Here is a 24834-nt window from a genome sequence, read left to right as displayed (position 1 = left end):
TGGTAATGACATAGTTATTGGGCACATAGCCTAACTCCAAACACTGACATAATTATATATATATTCTCTCACTATATGATGATATTAAAGTCTCATTAAAGACATTATCCACACAGTAAATTCATCAATTACTCCGGGTGCCTGCATACACCAATAATAATCATAAATATCGTGAGTACTCTTTATAGTACCACTCTGCACACTGGTGCCTTACTGTGACATAGGTGAGCCTTGCTCACGACATACAAAATACTCAGGCTAAATAACATAGCTGACTAAAGGGGAATTGGGAGGGAAACTAGAATCACCTACTTCCACCTATCCTCCGATGAGAGTTGAATTGTAGCTCCTGGTCCTGGCTCCTGCCTCGTGTAGGGAACGCCCCCACACACACACTGTCGTGTCCTCCAGGAACTCAATCAACGTCCCACCGTAAGCGCGTCGTCTCCGTGCCTTTTCACTGCAGGTCCGTGCTCCTCCTCGACTTCTTGTAGGGTTGGAGTTGGTCTCCCGGCCGTCGACTTCTCCTCCCAGCTACGGCTGCCTGCCTACGTCTCGGCTGCAGTCGTTCGGATTCCCGAATAGTTTTCTTCTTCCACTGCTTCCCGGTGGCTCGGTTCAGCCACTACGCCGTCACAAACGGGTGAACTGCCTCAGACGTCGCATACGTCACTGCACAGACTTCAGGACAGGTACTGTGCAAGAAGAAGTGGAGCACTTGTTGCTCAATATCCCGTCGATTCCCTCTCTGGTCCAACACATGAACGAAGGAAGACCTCACAGAGTACTGGCAGACTTCGGGTGACGCGTAAAATCCACGGGAGCGGGAAACAACTGTCAAACTGACAGGACCAATCTTCGCACGTCCAACCACCTTGACGTGTCGTGTCAGACTGATTCCCTCACGGAGGATTGGCTCATCCACTACATCATCACTGTGGAGCTATCAGCCGTCGCATACGTCGCTGCCTAGACTCCACTCTTGCACAACACCTGTTCCTGGAGCACTTTTTGCTCAATACCCCGTCAATTCCTTCTTCGGTTCAACACATGAACGAAGGAAGACCCCACAGGTGTTGGCAGACCACGGGTGATGCGTAAGTCCTCCGGAGACGGGGTAAACTGTCCAACTGACAGGACCCCCCAGCGCACGTCCGACCTCCTTGATGTGCTGTCTTAGACTGATGGCGCGGCGATGACCGGACTCCCCTTCCTTCGTGACGTCACATTCGCCATGGGAGGTTTTCATTGGCTCCCTGTGCCACCTCGCTGTCTGTGACCAATCTGGTGTCACTGACGTCACACAGTTTTGGCGGCAAAACAGAAGAGCCAGCGCCATATTGGCTTCCTAAAGGGCCTAAACCACAGCCCAAAATACTCTTCTTTGATAAATTTCTCGGCACTCCGAGAACACTACATCCTCCCACATACATCAAACTGATGCCTGCGACGTAGAGAACGCTCGGGTAAAGTGGACATGACTCTTACTGCAGGCGTGGGAGAAATATAAGGGGGGGGGGAACACCGTCACAACGTACACTATAATATCGCAGTACAACATCCGTACTGTCCGTAGACACTGTTACGTGCATGAAACTTGTGTACACACATGCAGCACATATTTACTATGTATCATGCTAATTTGTGTATATATACAATCTATTTACATACTATACCCTGTCACACACTATATACATTCACCATCAACACGTTCAGAACACCGCGAGTGAGAGCTGTCACACCCAGCCAGCCCTCCCTCACTTCAACATTGTATTCGCCAACTTTGCCCCTCCCATCATACAGTTATTCACACCAATGTTTCATGTTCATTTATGTATATTTACAACATATGTACTCACTATACACTGTCACACACTATATACATTTACCATCAACACATTCAGAACATCGCGTAGCAGCAGCCCCGTAGTATGGGCCAATAGCAGCAGCCCCGTAGTATGGGCCAATAGCAGCAGCCCCGTAGTATGGGCCAATAGCAGCAGCCCCGTAGTATGGGCCAATAGCAGCAGCCCCGTAGTATGGGCCAATAGCAGCAGCCCCGTAGTATGGGCCAATAGCAGCAGCCCCGTAGTATGGGCCAATAGCAGCAGCCCCGTAGTATGGGCCAATAGCAGCAGCCCCGTAGTATGGGCCAATAGCAGCAGCCCCGTAGTATGGGCCAATAGCAGCAGCCCCGTAGTATGGGCCAATAGCAGCAGCCCCGTAGTATGGGCCAATAGCAGCAGCCCCGTAGTATGGGCCAATAGCAGCTGCCCCGTAGTATGGGCCAATAGCAGCTGCCCCGTAGTATGGGCCAATAGCAGCTGCCCCGTAGTATGGGCCAATAGCAGCTGCCCCGTAGTATGGGCCAATAGCAGCTGCCCCGTAGTATGGGCCAATAGCAGCTGCCCCGTAGTATGGGCCAATAGCAGCTGCCCCGTAGTATGGGCCAATAGCAGCTGCCCCGTAGTATGGGCCAATAGCAGCTGCCCCGTAGTATGGGCCAATAGCAGCTGCCCCGTAGTATGGGCCAATAGCAGCTGCCCCGTAGTATGGGCCAATAGCAGCTGCCCCGTAGTATGGGCCAATAGCAGCTGCCCCGTAGTATGGGCCAATAGCAGCTGCCCCGTAGTATGGGCCAATAGCAGCTGCCCCGTAGTATGGGCCAATAGCAGCTGCCCCGTAGTATGGGCCAATAGCAGCTGCCCCGTAGTATGGGCCAATAGCAGCTGCCCCGTAGTATGGGCCAATAGCAGCTGCCCCGTAGTATGGGCCAATAGCAGCTGCCCCGTAGTATGGGCCAATAGCAGCTGCCCCGTAGTATGGGCCAATAGCAGCTGCCCCGTAGTATGGGCCAATAGCAGCTGCCCCGTAGTATGGGCCAATAGCAGCTGCCCCGTAGTATGGGCCAATAGCAGCTGCCCCGTAGTATGGGCCAATAGCAGCTGCCCCGTAGTATGGGCCAATAGCAGCTGCCCCGTAGTATGGGCCAATAGCAGCTGCCCCGTAGTATGGGCCAATAGCAGCTGCCCCGTAGTATGGGCCAATAGCAGCTGCCCCGTAGTATGGGCCAATAGCAGCTGCCCCGTAGTATGGGCCAATAGCAGCTGCCCCGTAGTATGGGCCAATAGCAGCTGCCCCGTAGTATGGGCCAATAGCAGCTGCCCCGTAGTATGGGCCAATAGCAGCTGCCCCGTAGTATGGGCCAATAGCAGCTGCCCCGTAGTATGGGCCAATAGCAGCTGCCCCGTAGTATGGGCCAATAGCAGCTGCCCCGTAGTATGGGCCAATAGCAGCTGCCCCGTAGTATGGGCCAATAGCAGCTGCCCCGTAGTATGGGCCAATAGCAGCTGCCCCGTAGTATGGGCCAATAGCAGCTGCCCCGTAGTATGGGCCAATAGCAGCTGCCCCGTAGTATGGGCCAATAGCAGCTGCCCCGTAGTATGGGCCAATAGCAGCTGCCCCGTAGTATGGGCCAATAGCAGCTGCCCCGTAGTATGGGCCAATAGCAGCTGCCCCGTATGGGCCAATAGCAGCTGCCTCGTATGAGCCAATAGGAGCATTTGGCCATGAACACATTCAGAACACCTCGAGTGACAGCAGCCACACCCAGCCAGTCTCCCTCACTCCAACATCTTACTCGCCAACATTGCTCCTCCCACCATATTGTTATAGTTCTTATTACACATGTTCTATATACCTATCTACATGTTTTATTTACCAGAACTAAGCAAGTAAGCCAGTATTATGTCCAAACAGTACAGTGGCCACCATACACTGCATGAAAAATCACACAGCAGACGATGCTACGATTACGTCACCTCCCTCACCAAAATAGCTCCTCTCAACATTCTCCTGTTGCTGTTCTTACACTATATACACACACTATATATACCCATGTACATATGTGTTGCCCATAGCGAACCACTAAGCTAGTATGGTGAGCAAAACAAGAGTGGCAGCCACACACACAATGAGGCTACCTCAATTCTCGCCCTCCCTCCCTCACCAAAATTCCTCCTTCCACAATACTACGCACAACGCTAATTATAACCACATTCCTGCTATTATCACAATCCTGGTCACTAATTCCTGTAAATGAATAATTGACCACACGTTTATTTTGAAAAGGAACCTAAGAAATCATTTGAAGATTCCTAGATGAACGAAATAATGCTGTGGTGCTGTGGCTAGCGCTGTGAACATCATGAACAGCATTGAATCACTGATATTTGAACATTGTACCCAGTCATTATCACACTCAGGCTCTAATATAACACTATCATAGCTAAATAATACAAGTTATATATATATTTTGACATTATTAGGCGATGCTGTGGTCACATGCTGAACAGCAGTGCTGTGCGCTCATGCTGCGAGCGCCAGCCTTGGTTGCTCACACACTACTGAGGCTCCCACACCCGGGAATGTGGACCACAATTTTTTTTCAAGATGGCGTCTGTTTACAAGAGCCCTGAGGAAGCTGATGTGAACCCCATGTAGCCGCGGGAATTTTGAATGGAGCGTGAAAAATACAAATACCCGGAGGCGCGTTGCGCAAACCAGACGTGAGCCTGCAGGCGCGTTGCGCAGTTTAAGGGTTAACACTGTCTTTTCGTTACACCCCACACATTATAATTGTTATGCAAGTGTACTTTTTCTTTTTCTTTTTTTCTTTTTAGATGATTTCGGGGCTTTAGTGTCCCCGCGGCCCGGTCCTCGACCAGGCCTCCACCCTCAGGAAGCAGCCCGTGACAGCTGACTAACACCCAAGGTACCTATTTTACTGCTAGGTAACAGGGGCATAGGGTGAAAGAAACTCTGCCCATTGTTTCTCGACTGCGCCTGGGATCGAACTCAGGACCACAGGATAATAAGGCCAGTGTGCTGTCCGCTCGGCCGACCGGCTCCCTACTAATACTGACACTCGACTAATCAAATTGAGACCGATTCAGAGTTTTGGACCAAATATACGGCACCACACGACAATAAATTGTTGTGAGAGCCCAGGACCTACTCGTTAGATTTGCTCCGGCGAATAGCGAAGGTCGACGGCCTAGATTTCAATTTTCTTTGGGGTCTCGGCCTTTGCTCACGCCTAGTCAATTGTTCATACATGGTCCCAAAGTGAGGAATGAGATGCTTACTACACTGGTGTGTTAGCTAAACAAGTCCTTCCTCAGGCGACATAATTGAATATCACGACAGGAATAAAGGTTAAAGAATAAAGACAATTCTTAGAAATTTTCCAAGCTCAATTCCTTATACCAATTTCATTTATTCCCACTTCATCAAACTCTCACAATTATGTCCCTAATCGGTTTGTCATGGTTTGTGAAAAGATCCAAGGCATTTTCTTTCCTAGTTGGTTCTACTATTCGCTGGTTTAAGGCAAACCTGTCACACATCTGCAAAAGGGGTCATCTGTGTGTGACTTCACTTAAAACTGCTTCCTGGGATTCTCTCTCTCTGGTACAACTGTATTTGCCATATATTCCCATTTTAGGTGCAGCAAGTACCTACAGGAATTAGTGATACCTAAACAAAGTACTGTATACCTATAGGTATACCTAATACCTATACAAGTACCTATAGGTATTAGTAAATACACAGGAATTAATGAAGTTTTCTATTGTGAATTTAGTGAATTAAGATTTTTAAGAAATTAGTAAATTTCCTATTGTGGTTGTTTATAATACAGTGGATATAGCTTTTACATCGCACTCATGAGGTCAGTGGTTTAAGTCTCCTAGTGCCCAAGTGAATGAAATGTTTATTCCCAAGAGTGTGTGATTGACAATTTATATGACGTGGGCATGGATCATTAATTCCTAGGTACTTGGCAGCAGCCGAGGAAAGTTTAATATTTCAGTTGGGCAGAGGATTGTTGCCTTTGAAATCTCACTTATTGTGGCTGTCTATATTAAGTACAGTGGCAGAGCTTCTGCCTCACACCACAACACCACGAGCGTAGCTCTCATCCTGTAACTACACTTAGGTAATTACACTCATGGGGGTCGGCAGTTCGAGTCTTCTAGTGCCCAAGTAAATGAAAAGTACCTTGATGTGGTTCTGGGAGTTCATATTCCTAAGATCGGCCCATTTGATTTGAGAGCTTGGTCCAACAGGCTGTTGATTGGAGTGGCCCACAGGCCCACTACAGCCTGGTTGGTCCAGAACTACTTTAAGTAGTAAGTAATTATCAAAAAGAAGGCACCAAACCGGGAAGGCTATGTAGCACCATCAAATGTGTGGGATAATCAGAGGGCACTAAATATCACCAAGGACGCCAATACGAAAACAGATACGCATAAGGCGAACGATATCAAAAGTGCGAGTCACCGAGAATACTATCGAGGGACAAGTGACCGTGGAGGACGGTCGCAAAACAAGATACACGCTCGTCCTGGAAGTCAGGACACTCGACAAGGATATGCACGACCGTAAGAGGGACAATGCAATTAGGACAATAAGGAGCAGGGCGGCGCTCCATCAAATGACCATGAGTTAAGCGAGCATGGCCAATACGCAACCTCGCCAGAGCCGTTTCCCATCGCCGGTTACGGTGGCAGGACGGCGGCCAAGAGGACACAACCTTTAAGGGAACGTAATTTGTTATTGGTAACAGACAATCAAGAAGCCTGCAGGAATGGATAACCAGGTAAAAGTAGGAATAAGGAAAGCCTTTACGAGAGATGGGACAAGAGCGAACAGCTTCCCTGGTGGCAGCATCCACACGCTCATTTAAAGAGACCAATATGGCTGGGAACCCAACAAAACACAACCAATTTAAATTTACTGTGAACAAGAAACAGCCAATGCTGGATCTCGCCAACCACTGGATGAACCAGATTAAAGGAACTGAGAGCCATGAAGGCACTTCCATGGACCTCAAGAGGAAGAGCGAGGAATAGAGCGAAGGGCAGCGTCGAAGACAGTGTCATGAAAAAGGAGGAGAGAGCGAGAAAGAGGCAGAAGGGAGAGGCAGAATGGAGAGGTCGGAGAGAGCAGCACTGAGGGTAAATAGGTTCCAGTCTGCTTTAGCAAACCGCCACCTAGGAAAGGAGAGGAAAGGGCGAAATGAGAAAAAGGTAACAAGGATGGGGAAATGGTCACTGCCATGGAGGTCATCAAGAACCTGCTACGTGAAATCTAAGTAAAGAGAAGATGAGCAAAGAGAAAGATCAAGACAGGAAAGGGTGCAAGTCTGAGAGGCCAAATGCGTGGGCTCACCAGAATTCCGAAGAGAGGAAAGAAGAGAGGATAAACGGCTCAAGAAGGCTACCTCGGGTGTTCGTCAGAACATCACCCCAAAGGGAATGACGACAATTGAATCACCCAGCAGAAGCACAGGCTCCGGCAAGGAGTCCAGTAGGCGTTTCAGATCAGGAAGAGAAAGCGGGACACTCTGGGGGAGATAAATGGAACAAACTGTGTACCATTTCCCCACAAAGATACGAGCAGCAGAACAATGGAGAGGCAAAGGAAAAAGTTAGGGGACAAAGGGAACATCAGAGCGAATCAATAGAGCAGAAGAGTTAGGAGCCCCAGCAACAGCTGGAGGGGGGGGGGGGGGAGAAAGGAATAGCCACGAAAGCGACCAGGACAAGCACCAAGCATCGGCTCCTGGAGACAGACACAAAGGGGCAAAAACCGTGAAATCAGGAGTTGGAGTTCGAGGAAATTGGCGTAATAACCTCGAACGTTCCATCGAAGAATAGACATCAACGAGAAGAGAAAGGACAACAGACAACAAGAAAGTAACAAAGGTGAAAGAGCAACATAGCACGTTAAAGAATATCAGGGTCGGGATCAGGGTCAGCAAAGTCAGGGTTAGGGGGCATGGATAAACTGAGCAAAGACGGAGGGAAGGAAGTGGGAGAACAGACCAGAGGCGGACGGGCGGGGTCCGGAGTAGGAGGAGGAAGAGGAAGGAGGAGGAAGAGGAAGGAGGAGGGAGGAAGAGGAAGGAGGAGGAAGGAGGAGGAAGAAGGAGGAGGAAGAGGAAGAGGAAGGAGGAGGAGGAGGAGGAGACAACGGAGAGGAGCAGTCAAGGACAGCAGCAGGAAGAGGGGGAGGAGAAAGAGGGAAGTGCACCTCAGCAAGGACAGCAACCGAGAGGGAAGCGGGGGCCAAAGAAACCTCCATAGCAGGAACACGGGGCGCAACCACCGAAGCGGGAGGGGAAGGGGGCGATAGAGTCAGTAGTAGGGGCCGAGGAAGAAAGCGAAGCCTTCTTACCCACCGGGGAGGAGGAAGGAGAGGAGCCAGGCTTATGCTTCTGCCTAAAAAGAGACCGGTGTCCCAGCAACTATGTACCGGGCAACGGATTCCAGCGTCTCAACAGAAGGTGAATGAGAGCACACACGACGGCCGTTAGGAGAGCGATAGACATCAGCCCGCACCGACAGGCGGCGGGGAGAGTCAACAGACGGAAAAGGATGGGAAGGAGGATCGGAAGGAGACTATGAAGAAGACACAGGAGACAAGACAGACCGGGTAGAAAGAAGGGGAACCCCAGACAGAGGACCAGGAGGGGAACTCTTCGGGACAGAACTCAAAGGAACAGAGGAGGGGGCAGTGGGCGTATCAGGGTCCAAGGCCCAGATACGGTTCTGGGTCTGAGGAAGGTGGGAAGGATGAGGAGAGGAAGAGCGCAACACGCAAGCATAAGAGACGTTAGCATAAGGCGGGAGCCGGTGAACCTGGCGCCTCGCCTCAGGAAAAGATAAACGCTCCTGGTGCTTCAAGGTGAGAACTGCTGCCTCAAGCTTGTAATGGATACACGCACGGGAGAAGGTAGGATGGGCCTCACCGCAGTTGAGGCAGCGAAGCTGGGGAGAAGTGCACTCCGACTTATTGTGACCTTCGCCCCCACACAAAAGACAGACAGTCCCAGAGCAGCGGAGGGCACGATGCCCAAACCTCCAGCACTTGTTACAGAGCCTAGGAGAGGGAATGTACTCCTGGACAGAGCACCTGGCACCATCTTCACAACCCGAAGGGGGACGAGTAAACGTGTCCACCTGGAGGACAGAATGGCCCTGGGCATCAAAGATATGCCGAATATCATCGTGGCAGTTCTGCAGATTCCTAACACCGGTCGCAACATGAGGCGGGAGGAGACTAGTGCCAACATTGGCGTTCAACTGAGCGTTCGAGACCCGAACAGGGGGTCTCGCCAAGGCAGGATAAGGCAGCCAAGCAGGAAGCTGCATCCTGAAAAGGAGCAGCAACGACACGTGTACCGAGATGAGTGGGATTGAAGGTAACAGGCATCCACGGAATCAACAAGACGTCAATGGAGGAAGAAATAGTCAGGAGGCGCAGAATCAAGGAGGACATCAAAGAATTTGGCCCACGAAGCGGGACCAAACAAGGCTTGATAGGCATCAGAACGGGAAGGAATCGAGCGAGTGCGGCCGTGTCGAGGACGGCATTGAGAACCCCCAGAGAGATGGGTTAAAAGGCGCAGTAGTTACAACTAGAGATCGAGTCGTGCCAGGGGACGAGGTAGTCACCACTGGGGGCTTGGGGCTCGACAAAACCACAGAGGAGGGAGGGGAGCCGAGGGGAGTAGTCAGAGAGGCCAAATGAGAAGCAAGGTCGGGGCCCAATGCAGCGAAGGCTACAGAGCCTGTTCTTCCAATACGGACCGACTCGGGGGCTTGGTCGCCCACCCCACGAGCCAGAGAAGGTAAAGGAGGAAAAGAATACAGCATAGGTACGAAAAAGAAACATTCATTCACAAATGTGCCCCCTTCATCCACCATGGAGCCACAATTAGAGGCAGGACACCCAACAGGAAGCTATTACCGATCATGCCGGGGCCCCCTAGGGGTGCGTCGTGAGTATACGCCCCACAAACGCCACCTTAAAACCACTACCAGATTGATCTGATAAAATTTAAATTTTTAAAAAATATTTTAATGAGTGACTCAGTACTGCGTCGTTGGAACACATTCAGTAGAAAAATGAGTGACGAGATAGTCAGTCTGTGGAACGCGAAAGTGTTAAGAACCGACAGTCCATTGAGATCGGGTTCAGTGACGAAAGGGGGATTGACAATAAAAAGATTCCCTTCGCTCTCGACGTTGGGTACTACAGTTCTACAGGTGCAAGAGTATGCCTCCTCAAGCACCCGGGCGTCAAAATAGAAGTAGTCCAAAGGAATAACCAAAACAAGCAAAAGGTCGGCAGGAAACAACAAGCAGATAGGAGAAGAGTGGGGAGAAAACTAAACAGAAGGAAAAGGAAAAGTTGTTCAGCACAATTTGAGAGGACAGCAGCAGGAGCACAAGGCTACAAAAGGACAGAGGACTGTCCCAAGGAGCATCACACACTGGCAGCCGCCCACAAGCCCCCCTCATGGCATCAACGAGCTGAATGGGGAGGGGGGGAACTACTTTAAGAAAACTATCTAGTTCTCTTGAGAACATTCACTTTTGTTCTGGCAATATTTGTTTTGCTCGCTGGGAGGATGTTGAACAACCTTGGATTTCTGATGTTTATACAGTGTTCTCTGATTGTGCCTATGGAACCTCTGCCCTTTCATACCTCTCTCGTCTCCTTTCTAAAGAATGTAATTGGACAGCTTTAATAGTTTAACTGCTTTACCGTGTTTATGTATGCTGTATATATTCTTTGTATTCCCTCCATTTCAGCTCTGGAGGGGGAAGAGAGTACTGAGCAGTACTCAAGACGGGGACAGCACAAGTGAGTTGAATAGTACAACCATTGTGATGCCATAGCCCGTGCTACTTGGATCTTTTAGTTCCAGGTAGCGAATCTTCAACAACAACAACATTGTGATGAGATCCCTGGATTTGAAGTCTCGTAATACACCCTCTAATTTTTCTGCCCGATCCTACATTTACCTGGTTGATACCTGATACCTGGTTGATGGGGTTCTGGGAGTTCTTCTACTCCCCAAGCCCGGCCCGAGGCCAGGCTCGACTTGTGAGAGTTTGGTCCACCAGGCTGTTGCTTGGAGCGGCCCGCAGCGCCACGTACCCACCACAGCCCGGCTGATCCGGAACTTCTCTTAGAAAACCGTCCAGTTTTCTCTTGAAGATGTCCACGGTTGTTCCGGCAATATTTCTTATGCTCGCTGGGAGGACGTTGAACAACCGCGGACCCCTGATGTTTATACAGTGCTCTCTGATTGTGCCTATGGCACCTCTGCTCTTCACTGGTTCAATCTTGCATTTTCTTCCATATCGTTCACTCCAGTACGTTGTTATTTTACTGTGTAGATTTGGGACCTGACCCTCCAGTATTTTCCACGTGTATATTATTTGGTATCTCTCTCGTCTCCTTTCTAGAGAGTACATTTGGAGAGCTTTGAGACGATCCCAATACTTTAGGTGTTTTATCTCGTCTATGCGTGCCGTATATGTTCTCTGTATTCCCTCTATTTCAGCAATCTCTCCTGCTCTGAAGGGGGAAGTGAGTACTGAGCAGTACTCGAGACGGGACAGCACAAGTGACTTAAAGAGTACAACCATTGTGATGGGATCCCTGGATTTGAAAGTTCTCGTAATCCATCCGATCATTTTTCTGGCTGACGCGATATTTGCTTGGTTATGCTCCCTAAACGTTAGATCGTCGGACATCATTATTCCCAAATCCTTGACATGCTGTTTTTCTACTATGGGAAGATTCGATTGTGTTTTGTACCCTGTATTATGTTTCAGATCCTCATTTTTGCCGTACCTGAGTACCTGAAATTTATCACTGTTAAACATCATGTTATTTTCTGCTGCCCAATCAAAAACTTTGTTGACATCTGCTTGTTTGCAAATATGAATGATTGTCCATGTTGTGTGTAACTTCTGGGAGGTTTTGGTAGTTCTCCCTCCTCTCTACCCTGACCCAGGGTGTGTTGTTGTGGCAATGGTTTGTCCAGTTTTGGAAGTGATACTGAGGAGTGTGGTAGTCTCTGTGTAGTTGGGGGGTGTAGTATGTGTGGGCTTTATGCCGAACTGTAGTCCAGTCTTGGGCATTTCCCCCTCTCCATCCGTACTCCTGCCACGTTTCTGCCTGTCTGTTTCTCCCTCTGTTTGTACCTGCCTCTAAAAAATTTTCAGGGCTATTATGTTGGACTTCTTCTCTTATATGGCGCTGTGTACCTCTGACGTGGAAATCGGGGCAATGAAGATCGTAGCATTTCCTCTCATTGACTGAGTGTGTGCATAGCTTAGGGTGAAAATATCTACACTGTATCAAAACGACATCTGCCTTTCCCTAACCAGTTTCGGCATTTCCGTGGGTGCATGAATGAGCATTCCGTGCCTCTGGGCCCATATCTACACTGTCCTTTTGCATAATACCAGCAAATATTTTCATTTGTGATTGTATTATTCTTGTTTGTACCCGTGCACGACTTGGCTACCTCTGTTTTTTGTTCCAACTTTCTCGTTTCTGCATTCATTCTCGGTATTGCCCTCATCTTTCTCCTTGTTGCTTTCGTCTTTCTCATTTGTGTTCTCATTCGTCTCATTTTTTCTCTCCTTATTCATATCACCAGTGTGCTCTACAATATTGCCTTCATTTTTGTGTACCTCGACACTATACCCGTCTACATTGCTACTTTGACTCTCTAAATTCTCAGTCCCTGGGTTGTGTTCAGAGTTCGTTGCTGTCTTTATATACTCTGCATATATTTCTGGTAATTTTTGTGTGAATTGTAGCCTGTGTTCTTCAGGAATGTTATTCATTAGTTTGGTTATTCATTTGCTTGGTAACGTCCCCTAAACGTTAGGTCGTCAGACATAATTCGCAGATGCTTTAAATGTTGCTTTCCTACTATGGACAGATAAGTATAGGCAGAGTATTATTAGAATGGCTCCCCCCCCCACAGGCGAGAAATAGTTTACGTAAATGTCTAACGTGTGTTTAAACATCTACTTCGGTCTCTCCACCGTCCCCGGGGAGGAGCCCAGCTCACTTAACACGAAAAGGGGAAAGAAGTATTTAAACTCGGGGTGTCATAAGCTTTGCTTGAAGCTTGCATAAATGAACAAGATGGTGGCAGTGCATACCAAGTTGATTATTAACAGCGATCATTAGATTCCGTGTGTGATAGTCAACTAAAACGAGTTAAAAGTACTCATTTATGATAAGAGGGTGAACAGTGCAAGTAAATGTGTTACTCAAAAAACCATATTGATTGCTGAAAGGTAATATTTTTTTATCAACTACACAATATAACATACACAATTTAAAATGTTATATAAATGGAATGAGGGGGGGGGGCTTGAATGCACACAAATATAGGGCATACTTGTATTAATCCAAGAAGCAAGGTTAAAAATAGTTAAAACGGTGAAAATAAAATAGTAAAAACGGTGAATGAAAAAAAAAAGTACAAACAAATTAATGCAACGTACCAGATGATCGCCATAAAACAGTGCATCTGGAAGACTATGGTCACTATCATAGCCATACATCCAGAAATCATCAAAGCTCCCATCAGAATATAACGATTCATCTGAAAAAAAAAAAAAGCCGTTGATATCTGCAGCATTATGTGGTTTTTGGTGGGACAACTCTTTAGTGTCAACCAATTTAACTCTATATATTTTTCTCTAACATTTGGGGAGTGGGGCGGGAGGGGGCGGGCTGGCAGCGTGGGGTGGGGCGGGGCGGGCTGGCAGCGTGGGGCGGGGCGGGCTGGCAGCGTGGGGTGGGGCTGGCGGGGTGGGGCAGGCTGGCGGGGTGGAACAGGCTGGCAGCGTGGGGTGGGGCGGGGTGGGGCAGGATGGCTAAAATTACTTTATTAAGTCTACTCAATAACTCGGTCAATAGAGTTTGGGCCTCACACACGTGGGGTCCAGGGTTTGTGTCTCCTAGAGCCAAGGTGAATGGCAAGATGGGCAAATTTGAAGAAATTAACAGGGAAATAAGCTCATATGGAGAACGACTAGAGTAACCCTGCAGACTATCCCAGGCTAGTCCAAACACATTTAAACAAGTATATGCCAAGAGAAACTTCATTGCCAGCTCAAAAAGGTTAATAAGGGATTGGAGAAGTGCAGAGAGGAAATAAACGTGCAAGTTCTAAAATGAGAGAAACGATCAATGAAGTACATTTGGAATTCAAAGCCAGAAATGACCAACAAGAAGCAGACATTTGACAAGCAATTAGAAAAGAACGGGTTAACAACAGTAAACTAGTGCAAAATATAGTACAGCCAATAGAAGCAAGTCCATAATTTTGGTATTTAGAAAAGGAAATGCCATCTAAGCTAGAGAGAAGCAGAAGAGGAAAAATAATTGAGAAAATGGTAGGTTCACGAGAAGGCCTCACAACAAGAATCTTTCAAAGGTGATACAGTATTTAATGCAGTGAAACCAATTGTTGGAACTGCTTAAGAATACCAGAAATTTGCAGAATGATGAGGATGGGAAACTTGGATCATTAAAATGATACCTCTCGAAGGAAAACATAAAAGCTAAAACTAAACCTTGATGAAGAGAAACATAAATGGGATTAACCCTTTTGCGGGCGGAGTGTTCGCCCCACGCGTATGCACGAACTACTCCAGGCAGTGCGGGCGAATGTGCGGCAACACCAAAATGTGTATACTCGTTTCAGTTTTTTCACCTTAATTCTCGTGCTACGTCGTTCGTTTAGAATTCCCTACAGGTGTATATGCATACAAGGTAAATGCCCAGCCCGACTTCCCACAACAAAGCCTAAAGTCGGCAAAAATTACCCCATGCGTGCACAAACTTGGTAAAATGTGTATACTCGTTTGTTTTCTTGCCTTAATTCTTGTGCTATGTCGTTCGTTTTGGTATTGTGTTCTCAATTAAATTCCATGCAGGTGTATATGCATAAATTGTCCAAAAACCCGGCGTGACTCCCCTTAGCAAAGCCTGAAGTTACCCATGAACGAAAACCAATTGGCACACCTGCAACCTAACGTGTATACGCATTCAGTTTGATAGCATCAATTTTCGTGTTACGTCTTTCATTTTGTATCAAATTGGTCACAGTATAAAGGTGTGCATTTTAAAACTAGTCCCATAATAATAGAGCAATAAATGGAATCTTTCAATAAAGCAATAAATAAACTGAAATCAATTTTCGTTTTACATCTTTCATTTTGGTATCAAATTGCTCGCAATCTAAATGCGTGCATTGAAAAACTAGTCCAATAATAATAGCACAATAAATAGAATTTTAAATATTTTAAAATTTGAACCAAAAAGTATTTATAATCTTTCCAGAGTTCTGACATCAATTTTTGAGTTACATCATTCATTTGGGAATAAAATTGTGCTCAATTTAAAGGCGATCAATTTAAAACCACTCCCAGATTGATGGGATAAAATTTAAATTTTTAACATTTTAAAATGCGGACGCCGCTTACGTCACCAACTCGGACTCTAGAGAAAAAGTTATAACGCCAAGGGCATTAGAAGTGTGAAAGTGTTAAGAACAAAAATATTTTTTCTATATGACAGGGATTGGAAAGCCTGTGATATGTTACATAAAGGAAAACCAATAAACTGATTAGAAGAATGGGAAGTGAAGGACAAATGGAGTGAGCCTCAGGAAAAGATAAACGCTCCTGGTGCTTCAAGTTGAGAACGGCTGCCTCAAGCTTGTAATGGATACACACACAGGAGAAGGTAGGATGGGCCTCACCGCAGTTGAGGCAGCGAGGCTGGGGAGAAGTGCACTCCGACTTATTGTGACCTTCGCCCCCACACAAAAGACAGACCGTCCAGACAGTCCCAGAGCAGCAGAGGGCACCATGCCCAAACCTCCAGCACTTGTTACAGAGCCTAGGACAAGGAATGTACTCCTGGACAGAGCACCTGGCACCAGCAAGAATGACAGAGGGTGGAAGGGTCCTACCATCAAAGGTAATCTTCACAACCTGAAGGGGTTGACGGCGACGACCACGAGGGGGACGAGTAAACGGGTCTACCTGGAGGACAGAATGGCCTTGGGCATCAAGGATATGCTAATTATCATCGTGGCAGTCCTGCAGATTCCGAACACCAGTCGCAACATGGGGCGGGAGGAGAATAGTGCCAACACTGGCATTCAACCGAGCGTTCTTTGAGACCCGAATAGGGTCTCAAAGAATTTATCCTGCCTTATCTCGCCAAGGCAGGATAAGGCAGCCAAGCGGGACGCTGCATCCTGAGGAGCAGCAACGACACGTGTACCGAGATGAGTGGGGTTGAAGGTAACAGAGGCATCCACGGAATCAACAAGATGCCAATGGAGGGAGAAATCGTCAGGAGGCACAGAATCAAGAGGGAGGAGATCAAAGTATTTGGCCCATGAAGCGGGACCAAACAAGGCTTGATATGCATCAGTACAGGAAGGAATCGAGCGAGTGCGGCCAGGGCGCGGACGGCGTTGAGAACCCCCAGAGAGAGAGGGGTTAAAAGGTGCTGTAGTCACAACGAGAGACTTAGCCGTGCCAGGGGATGAAGTGGTCACCACTGGGGGCTCGACCTAACCACAGAGGAGGGAGGGGAGCTGGGGGAAGAAGTCAGGACGGTCAATGGAGGAGCAAGGTCGGGGCCCAACGCAGCGGGGGCTACAGAGCCTGGTCTTCCAATACAGGCCGACTCGGGGGCTTGGTCGCCCACCCCACGAGCCTGAGAAGGTAAAAGAGGAACATTTAACAACAAACACGTAGAGTGACAAATTCATCCACGAATGTCTCTCAATACCCACCATGGAGCCACAATTAGAGGCAGGACACCCAACAGGAAGCTATTGCCGAGCATGCCGGGGCCCCCTAGGGGTGCGTCGTGAGTATACGCCCCACAAACGCCACATTAAGAACCGTCAGTCCGTCGAAATCGGGTTCAGTGACGAAAGGGGGATTGACAATAAAATGTTCCCCTCACTCGAGACGTTGGGTACAACAGTTCTACGGGTGCAAGAGTATGCCTCCTCAAGCACCCGGGCATCAAAATAGAAGTAGTCCAAAGGAAGAACCAAAACAAGCAAAAGGTCAGCAGGAAACAACAAGCAGATAGGAGAAGAGGGGGAAGAAAACTAAACAGAAGGAAAAGGAAAAGTCATTCAGCACAATTAGAGAGGACAGCAGCAGGAGTACAAGGCTACAGAAGGACAGAGGACTGTCCCATCACACTCCGGCAGCCGCCCACTGAGCCCCCCTCACGACAACAACGGGCTGAACGGGGAGGGGGGTAGCTCCCTGAAGCTCACTGACAGTAATTACCCAAGTAATTACCAAAGTGTAGTTACAGGATGAGAGCTACACTCGTGGTGTCCCGTCTTCCCAGCACACTGTCATATAAACGCTTTGAAATTACCGACGGCTTTGGCCTCCACCTCACCTAACTTGTTCCAACCATCTACTACTTTGTTTATAAAAGTGAAAAGTGCATTTTCTTATATTTCTCCGGCAGCTTTGTTTCGTTAGCTTAAATCTATGACCTCTTGTTCTTTAAGTTCCGGGTCTCGGGAATTCTTCCCAATCAAATATATCTATTCCTGTTACTATTTTGTACGTAGTGATCATATTGCCTCTTTTTCTTCAATCTTCTAATTTGTGCATATTTAATGCTTCTGACCTCTCCTCGTAACTCTTGTCCTTCAGTTCTGGGAGCCACTTAGTGGCATGTCTTTGCACCGTTTCCAGTTTGTTGATGTGCTTCTTAAGATATGGGCACCTCACACAACCGCTGCATATTTCAGCTTTGGTCTAACAAAAGTCATGAACAACTTGTTTTGTATTTCTCCATCCATGTATTTAAAAGCAATTCTGAAGTTAGAAAGTGTAGCATAGGCTCCTCACACAATGTTCTTAATGTGAGTTTTCTATCTAGAACCAACCCGAGATCCCTTTCTTTATCAGAATTCTTTAAGATTTCTCACATAATTCATAGGTTGTGTGGGGTCTCTGTTCTCCAGTTCCACATTCCATAACTTGGCATTTATTCACATTAAATTCCATTTGCCAAGTGGTGCTCCATATACTTATTTTGTCCAGGTCTTCTTAAAGGGCATGACAATCATCTAGGTTTCTTATCTTCCCTATTATCTTAGCATCATCAGCAAACGTGTTCATATAATTCTATATTCCATCTGGTAGATCGTTTAAGTAGACAATGAACATCTTAAGTATCTTAATCTTAAGTACCTGTTGATTGACGATTGAGAGGCGGAACCAACGAGTCATAGCTCAACCCCCGCAAGCACAATTTGGTGAGTACAGGGATGCCTGGAAAATTAGTTGAAGTGGAATGCTGACCTCGGGTGCATATTCTCTCAGAACCCATAGTGAAACTCCATCTGGACCAACTGCTTTGTTCTTTCTGAGCTCCATGAGGATTTTTTCCCCACTTCATCTCCAGACACCTCTATGTGCTCAATGTTCTTTGGAATTCTTGTCTGGTTCTTTGGAATGTGTCTGGTTCCCTGAAGATTTCATTTTGTACAAACACACTTTGGAGCTTTTCGTTTAATGTTTCGCACATTTCCTTTTCATTTTCCCTGAATCTATTTCCCATTTTCAACCTCTGAATGCCTGAACAACAGGCAATTACCTGCAATTTGTTGTTTATGAATTTATAGAATAGACCTGGTTCTGTTTTTTCATTTGTCCGCAATCCCTTTTTCAAAAATTTTTCTGCCTCTCTCCCCACTGCTGTGTAGTTGTTTCTCGCATCTTTGTATCGCTGGTATGTTTGGGGGTTTGGCCTCTTCCTGTATTGACTCCATTGTTGTTGTTTGGTCTCTGGCCCTCTCATACTTTCTGTTGAACCAATCCTGTTTCCTAGTTCTGCATCTCTGCTTTGGTATAATTTTTTTTTTGGTGCCTTAATCATATATTTCACAAAACTTGACATACATCTCATTTACTTCATGTCTTAACAGCAAGTCTTTCCAGTCAAATTCCTGAAAGAAATGTCCGAGTTCTCCATAATGACCTCTCCTAAAATCAGGCTTTTTCAACTGCTTCAGCCTCATTTTCTTCCAGATTAAGACACATTGCATACTTTATTCCCAAAAAGACATGGTCACTTTTACCCAAGGGAGGGAGGTACTGAATGTCAAATATCTCTTCCTCTTTCCTGGTAAGTATCAAATCCAGCATGGAGGAAACATCCCCTTCCATCATCCTCATATCTTGTTTAACATGTCATACACTATGATACAGTGTATCATCTATTAGGTTGCCTCAGCTGTGGAATTCAATAGGCCTACCAAGAAACCAAGGCCAGAACCAGGCCTCCCACACAGAAGCACAGGGAGCAGTGGCATTTATTTATTTTTGCAACTACTGTGAAATCAACCAACAAATCAACAAGACAAAAAAGACCACTGCTAGCTAAACTAGAGATCTCGCCATCAAACTGACAAAAGAACTCCAGCTATGTAAACAACTAATCATATCTCCCCAAACTAGCTCAAGCTCGTTCACTCCATCTCCCCCCCAGCCATTTAGGGAGAGGCAGCTTGTGGTCAGCCAGCATCACCACCCTCAGTTCTATGGTAGATATACCCCCCCCCCCTAAGACCTAGACCTAGAGAGGGAGGGAACAAACAGGGCTTTCACAAATTGAAGTCATTTACCTAGCTATGAGTAGAGTGGGGTGGGGATGGGGGTTTAGCACCATGTGGCTCCCTGAAGCTAGATCTACCATAGAACTGAGGGTGGTGATGCTGGCTGACCACAAGCTGCCTCTCCCTAAATGGCTGGGGGGGAGATGGGGCTACCTTCGAGTTACTTTGGAGTTGTTCCGGGGCTTAGTGTCCTCGCGGCCTGGTCATCAACCAGGCCTCCTCGTTGCTGGACTGGTCAACCAGGCTGTTTGACGCGGCTGCTCGCAGCCTGACACATGAATCACAGCCTGGTTGATCAGGTATCCTTTGGAGGTGCTTATCCAGTTCTCTCGAACACTGAGGGGTCGGCCATTTATGCCCCTTATGTGTAGTGGAAGCGTGTTGAACAGTCTCGAGCCTCTGATGTTGATAGAGTTCTCTCTCAGAGTACCTGTTGCACCTCTGCTCTTCAACGGGGGTATTCTGCACATCCTGCCATGCCTTCTGGTTTCGTGTGGTGTTACTTCTGTGTGCAGGTTTGGGACCAGCCCTTCCAATATTTTCCACGTATTGTATACTGTACATTATTATGTATCTCTCCCGCCTGCGCTCAAGAGAATACAGATTTAGGCTTTTTAGTCGGTCCCAGTAGTTTAGATGTTTTTACAGAGTGGATTTTAGCAGTGAAAAATCTCTGCATGCTCTCCAGGCCAGCAATTTCTCCAGCTTTGAAAGGGACTGTTATTGTGCAACAGTATTCCACTCTAGAGAGCACAAGCGTCTTGAAAAGTATCATCATCGGTATAGCATCTCCAGTGTGAAAGGTTCTTGTTATCCAATCTGTCATTTTCTTGCAGTTGTGACGGCTACTTTATTGTGTTCTTTGAAAGTAAGATCTTCTGACATGAGTACACCAAAATCTTTTACAAGGTTTTACATTGCCTTTTCGTTCAATGGTATGATTTGACTGTTTTATACATGGTTTCTGTTTTTATATTTTCCATAGAGCATGAGCTGGAACTTAGCTTCGTTAAACACCATATTATTTTCTGTAGCCCATAGAAAGACCTGATTTACATCTGATTGGAGGTTTATCATGTCCTATGTTGTCTACTCTCATGAAGATCCTAGTGTCATCTGCAAAGGATGATACAGTACTATAGATTGTGTCCTTGTCTATATCCAATATGAGGATAAGAAAAAGTATTGGAGCAAGCACAGTACCCTGGGGGACTGAGCTCTTCACGGTTGACGGGCTGGATTATATTTTGTTGACTATTACACATTGGGTTCTGTTAGTCAGGAAATCGTAGAGCCATCTGCCTATTTTTCCGGCAATTCCTTTTGAACGCATTTTATGTGCAATTCGGGACCTGGCCCTTCAGTATTTTCCATGTGTATATTATTTGGTATCTCTCGTCTCCTTTCTAGCGAGTACACTTTGAGAGCTTTGAGACGATCCCAATAATTTTGGTGCTTTATTGCGTCAATGTGTGCCGTATATGTTCTCTGTATTCCCTCTATTTCAGCAATCTCTCCTGCTCTGAAGGGGGAAGTGAGTACTAATCAGTACTCAAGACACGACAAGACAAATGACTAAGAGTACAACCATTGTGATGGGATCCCTAGATTTGAAGGTACTCGTAATCCATCCAATCATTTTTCTGGCTGACGCAATATTTGCTTGGTTATGCTCCCTAAACGTTAGGTCGTCGGACATCATTATTCCCAAATCCTGACATGCAGTTTTCCTACTATGGTCAGATTAGAGTGTGTTTTGTACCCTGTATTATGTTTCAGATCTTCATTTTTGCCATACCTGAGTACCAGGAATTTATCACTGTTAAACATGTTATTTTCTGCTGCCCAATCAAAAAATTTTGTTAATAATCTGCCTGTAGTTTTTCAATGTCTTCAGCAGAGGTAATTTTCATGCTGATTTTTGTGTCATCTGCAAAGGATGACACGAAGCTGTGACTTGTATTTTTGTCTATATCTGATATGAGAACAAGGAACAGCAGTGATGCAAGGACAGTACCTTGAGGTACAGAGCTTTTAACTGCACTTGGACTATTTTATTTTATTTTATTTTATTTTATTTTACTGACTTAATCTGTTCTGTTCGACAGGAAATCGAGTACCCAGCGTCCTACTTTACCAGTTATTCCCATTGACCTCATTTTGTGTGCTATCACTCCATGGTCACATCTGTCGAATGCCTTTGCAAAATCTGTGTATACAACATCTGCATTCTGTTTTTCTTCTAATGCCTCAGTGATTTTATCAAGTTGTGTGCAATGACAAAATAAAAGTTCATTTTTTCTTAATCTTCTGATATGTAGTTTGGCCATCATATTTTCAGCCACATTATTGTAACTCATCATCAGCCCAGAACATGTTCCTGAACACTGATAGAGAAATACTTCCTATCACTGGCAACATGATAGAAAGTGCATCTTTACACTGCAGGCAACCTGGGTTATATCGGCCTTGGAACATGGTGCCAAGATGACATGAATCCAAAAAGCATCTACCGAGGCACACTCGGTGGCACGAAGGTAGTGGTAGAAAGCTGACACTGGAAACACATTCACCCCCGGCCAAACCAACCAAACATCAATAATCAATGAACTCCTCCGGAAGCTAACCAACTCATTATTTGCCAGGAAAGCAGCTAGCTGCAAATGAACAAACCATCCACCAGGACAAAGTGAACAAAACCTCCGCATCATAAGGAGAGCACATGAAGCTCCTCCACTATACAACCAGAAGACAGGGCAACGAAAAAACTAAATCATGGCCTGAAGGGGCACCATAAACAGAGCCAGAGAAAGAAACTAAAGGAGGGAGAAAGACAAAAAGAGAAAATTAAGTCAAGAGAAAAAGCAGGCTCAGGCAGCGCATGAGCAGGATGGTGATGAAACAATGCATGAGACAGCTTGTGCAACGGAGCCCAGGTAGTATAGACATCGAATGCACCAACCTACCTTTTGGCAGTATAGAGGATCAACGTCCCCGCAACCTGGTCTCTGACCAGACCTTCAGGTTGCTCATCTAATCAAATGCAGCTGCTCGCAGCCTGATGTATGATTCACAACGTAGTTGATCAGGTATCCTCTGAAGGTGCTCGTCAAGTTCTCTTTTGAACACTGCGAGAAGTTGGCCAGTTATACCCTATACGTATAAGGATACTGTTTAAAATTCTTTTGATGTTGATCGAGTTCTCTCTTGGCATGCCTCTTGCACCTCTGCTTTTCAGTGGGTACAAAAGGCACCCACAGTTTTGCACATCCTGCCATGCATTCTGGTCTCTTGTGGTGTTATTTCTGTGTGCAGATTTGGAGCCAGTCCTAATGTTTTCCAAGTGTAAATTATTGTGTCTCCCACCTGTGCTCTAGGGAATACAGATGTAAAATGTTGAGGCACCCCCCAATAATTTAGATGCTTTATTGAGTGGATTCTAGTAGTAAAAGGTCTTTATATGCTCTCCAGGTCATTTCTTCAGCTTTGAATGGGACTGTGCAACAATATTCCAGTCTAGTGAGCACTAATGTATTTAAAAATATCATTAGCATGGCATCTCTGGTTTAGAAGGTTCCAACCTGTCAGAAATGACAGAACCAACCTGTTATTTTTCTTGCAGTTGTGACATAACTTTATTGTGTTCTTTAAAAGGTCTTGACATGATTACTCCTAAATCTTTTACATAGCTTTTCTTTCAATAGTGTGGTTTGACTGGTTTATATGTGATTTCTGCTTTGACATTTTCAGTTTTTTCCATAGCACAGTAATTGGAACTTATCCTCATTAAACATCGCATTATTTTATGTGACCTATTGAACATTTCTCCACTGTTTTAGGTACGACACGGATAACACCTGCACCTAGACTCTCTCCAAAAGATGTTAAGGGTCTGTCTGGCATAATGTTTTTTTTTCCAATTCTTTATGAATATAGGATTCCAAACATCTAGGCATGGTGCATAGGCATGCTGTCAATGGCTACTTCAAAGTCAGTAGTGTTAGGGTAACATCTGATATATTGTTCAAGATATTGTCACACTCAAAGAATTTGTTTGGATTATTAATTTGTAATGTGTTTAGGGGTTCACCAAAACCTATATCCTACTGTACCTGTGGTTAAGCACTGTAGCCTCGGTATTTCACTAAATTCTCTGCCATCATCTGTGAAGATTTCCTCACCCTTGTGCAACAGCCCAATGCAGGTTGTAGTTTTTGCTCTAGCTTTTTCATAGGATAAAGTATTTTGGATTCCTCTCTATTTTGCTTATAGTCTTTTGTCGTCTTTGCCTTTCCTGGATTTTATTCTTGCAACTTCTGCTCAATCATTACTATTTGACAAAGTAGCTGCCACCTTTGTCATTCTAGAAATAATGGAGCATTCAAGAAATTCTGCAATTTGCTTTTGTCACTTAAAGGTGGAATGCCGTTTTCGTACCAGCTTGCATCTTTCTCTTTCTCCTTAGTGGTATGTGACTTGCACATATTTCTAGTGCTACTGTGCCTATTTTCTCATAGAACTGGTTCAAGTTTGCATTATCTAGCTTTCTTTCCCAGCATATTTCTGTGAGGGCTTGGTTTATTTGTTACTGAAATTGAAATTGAATTTGGTGAATTCTCCTCCTCTTGGATTTGAGACTGGTTGCACAGAGCAACAAGGAGGAATACAGAACTATATGAACATGTTTGCTGATGATGCTAAGCTACTAGGGAAGATAAGAGACATGACTGGCATGCCCTTCATGATGTCCTTGACAAAATAAGTATGGAGCAACACTTTGCATACAGAATTAATTGTGAATAAATGCCATGTTATGGAATGGGGAATGAAAATTTTGCACACTGCTGTGCAAAATACTTGTAGGCTGTATGCACACAGCCTACAATTTATGTAAAAAGGCATTAAAAATTCAGCTAAATGAAGCATTCTAAAAGGCAGGTCTGAATAGTTTATTCAACAGAGAAACACAAAGGTCCTCTGTTGTGAGGATCATAAGCTACGTTTTCCAACTTAGGGATTACTCAAGCGTGAGGATGGTGAAATATTAAAAGGACTGTATGACTTATTGAGACCAAAATTGGAATATGCAGTGATTGTATTGTGCTCATGTCTCAAGGAGCACATCATTAAAACTGAAAAAGTTGCAAAGACATGCTACTAAATGGCTTTCAGGACTAAAAAATTACACCCACTAGGAAAGGCTAGACACGCTAAGTATGCCAAAACTAGACGATAGGAAAAAAGAGGCAATATGATTACTA

At 45.8% G+C, this 24834-nt stretch overlaps 1 protein-coding gene across 6 annotated transcripts in view; it reads right to left on the bottom strand.

Moving 5' to 3' along the window:
- Positions 1-24834, bottom strand: part of LOC123755727 (F-box/LRR-repeat protein 7) — a 107445-nt gene that overhangs the window by 6643 nt on the left and 75968 nt on the right. For all 6 annotated transcript variants that reach the window (XR_011221968.1, XR_011221969.1, XM_045738469.2 and 3 more), the window contains one exon: positions 13392-13492. Coding sequence is in view for 4 of the 6 variants with exons in the window: in XM_045738469.2 (XP_045594425.1) it covers positions 13392-13492 (101 nt within the window). In the remaining 2 variants the exon portion in view is untranslated. The remainder of the gene's footprint in view (positions 1-13391; positions 13493-24834) is intronic.

The sequence above is a fragment of the Procambarus clarkii genome, chromosome 43, assembly GCF_040958095.1.
Source record: "Procambarus clarkii isolate CNS0578487 chromosome 43, FALCON_Pclarkii_2.0, whole genome shotgun sequence".
NCBI lineage: Eukaryota > Metazoa > Arthropoda > Malacostraca > Decapoda > Cambaridae > Procambarus > Procambarus clarkii.
The sequence above is the reverse complement of the archived record's forward strand: the minus strand, read 5'-3'. Positions and strand labels throughout refer to the sequence as shown.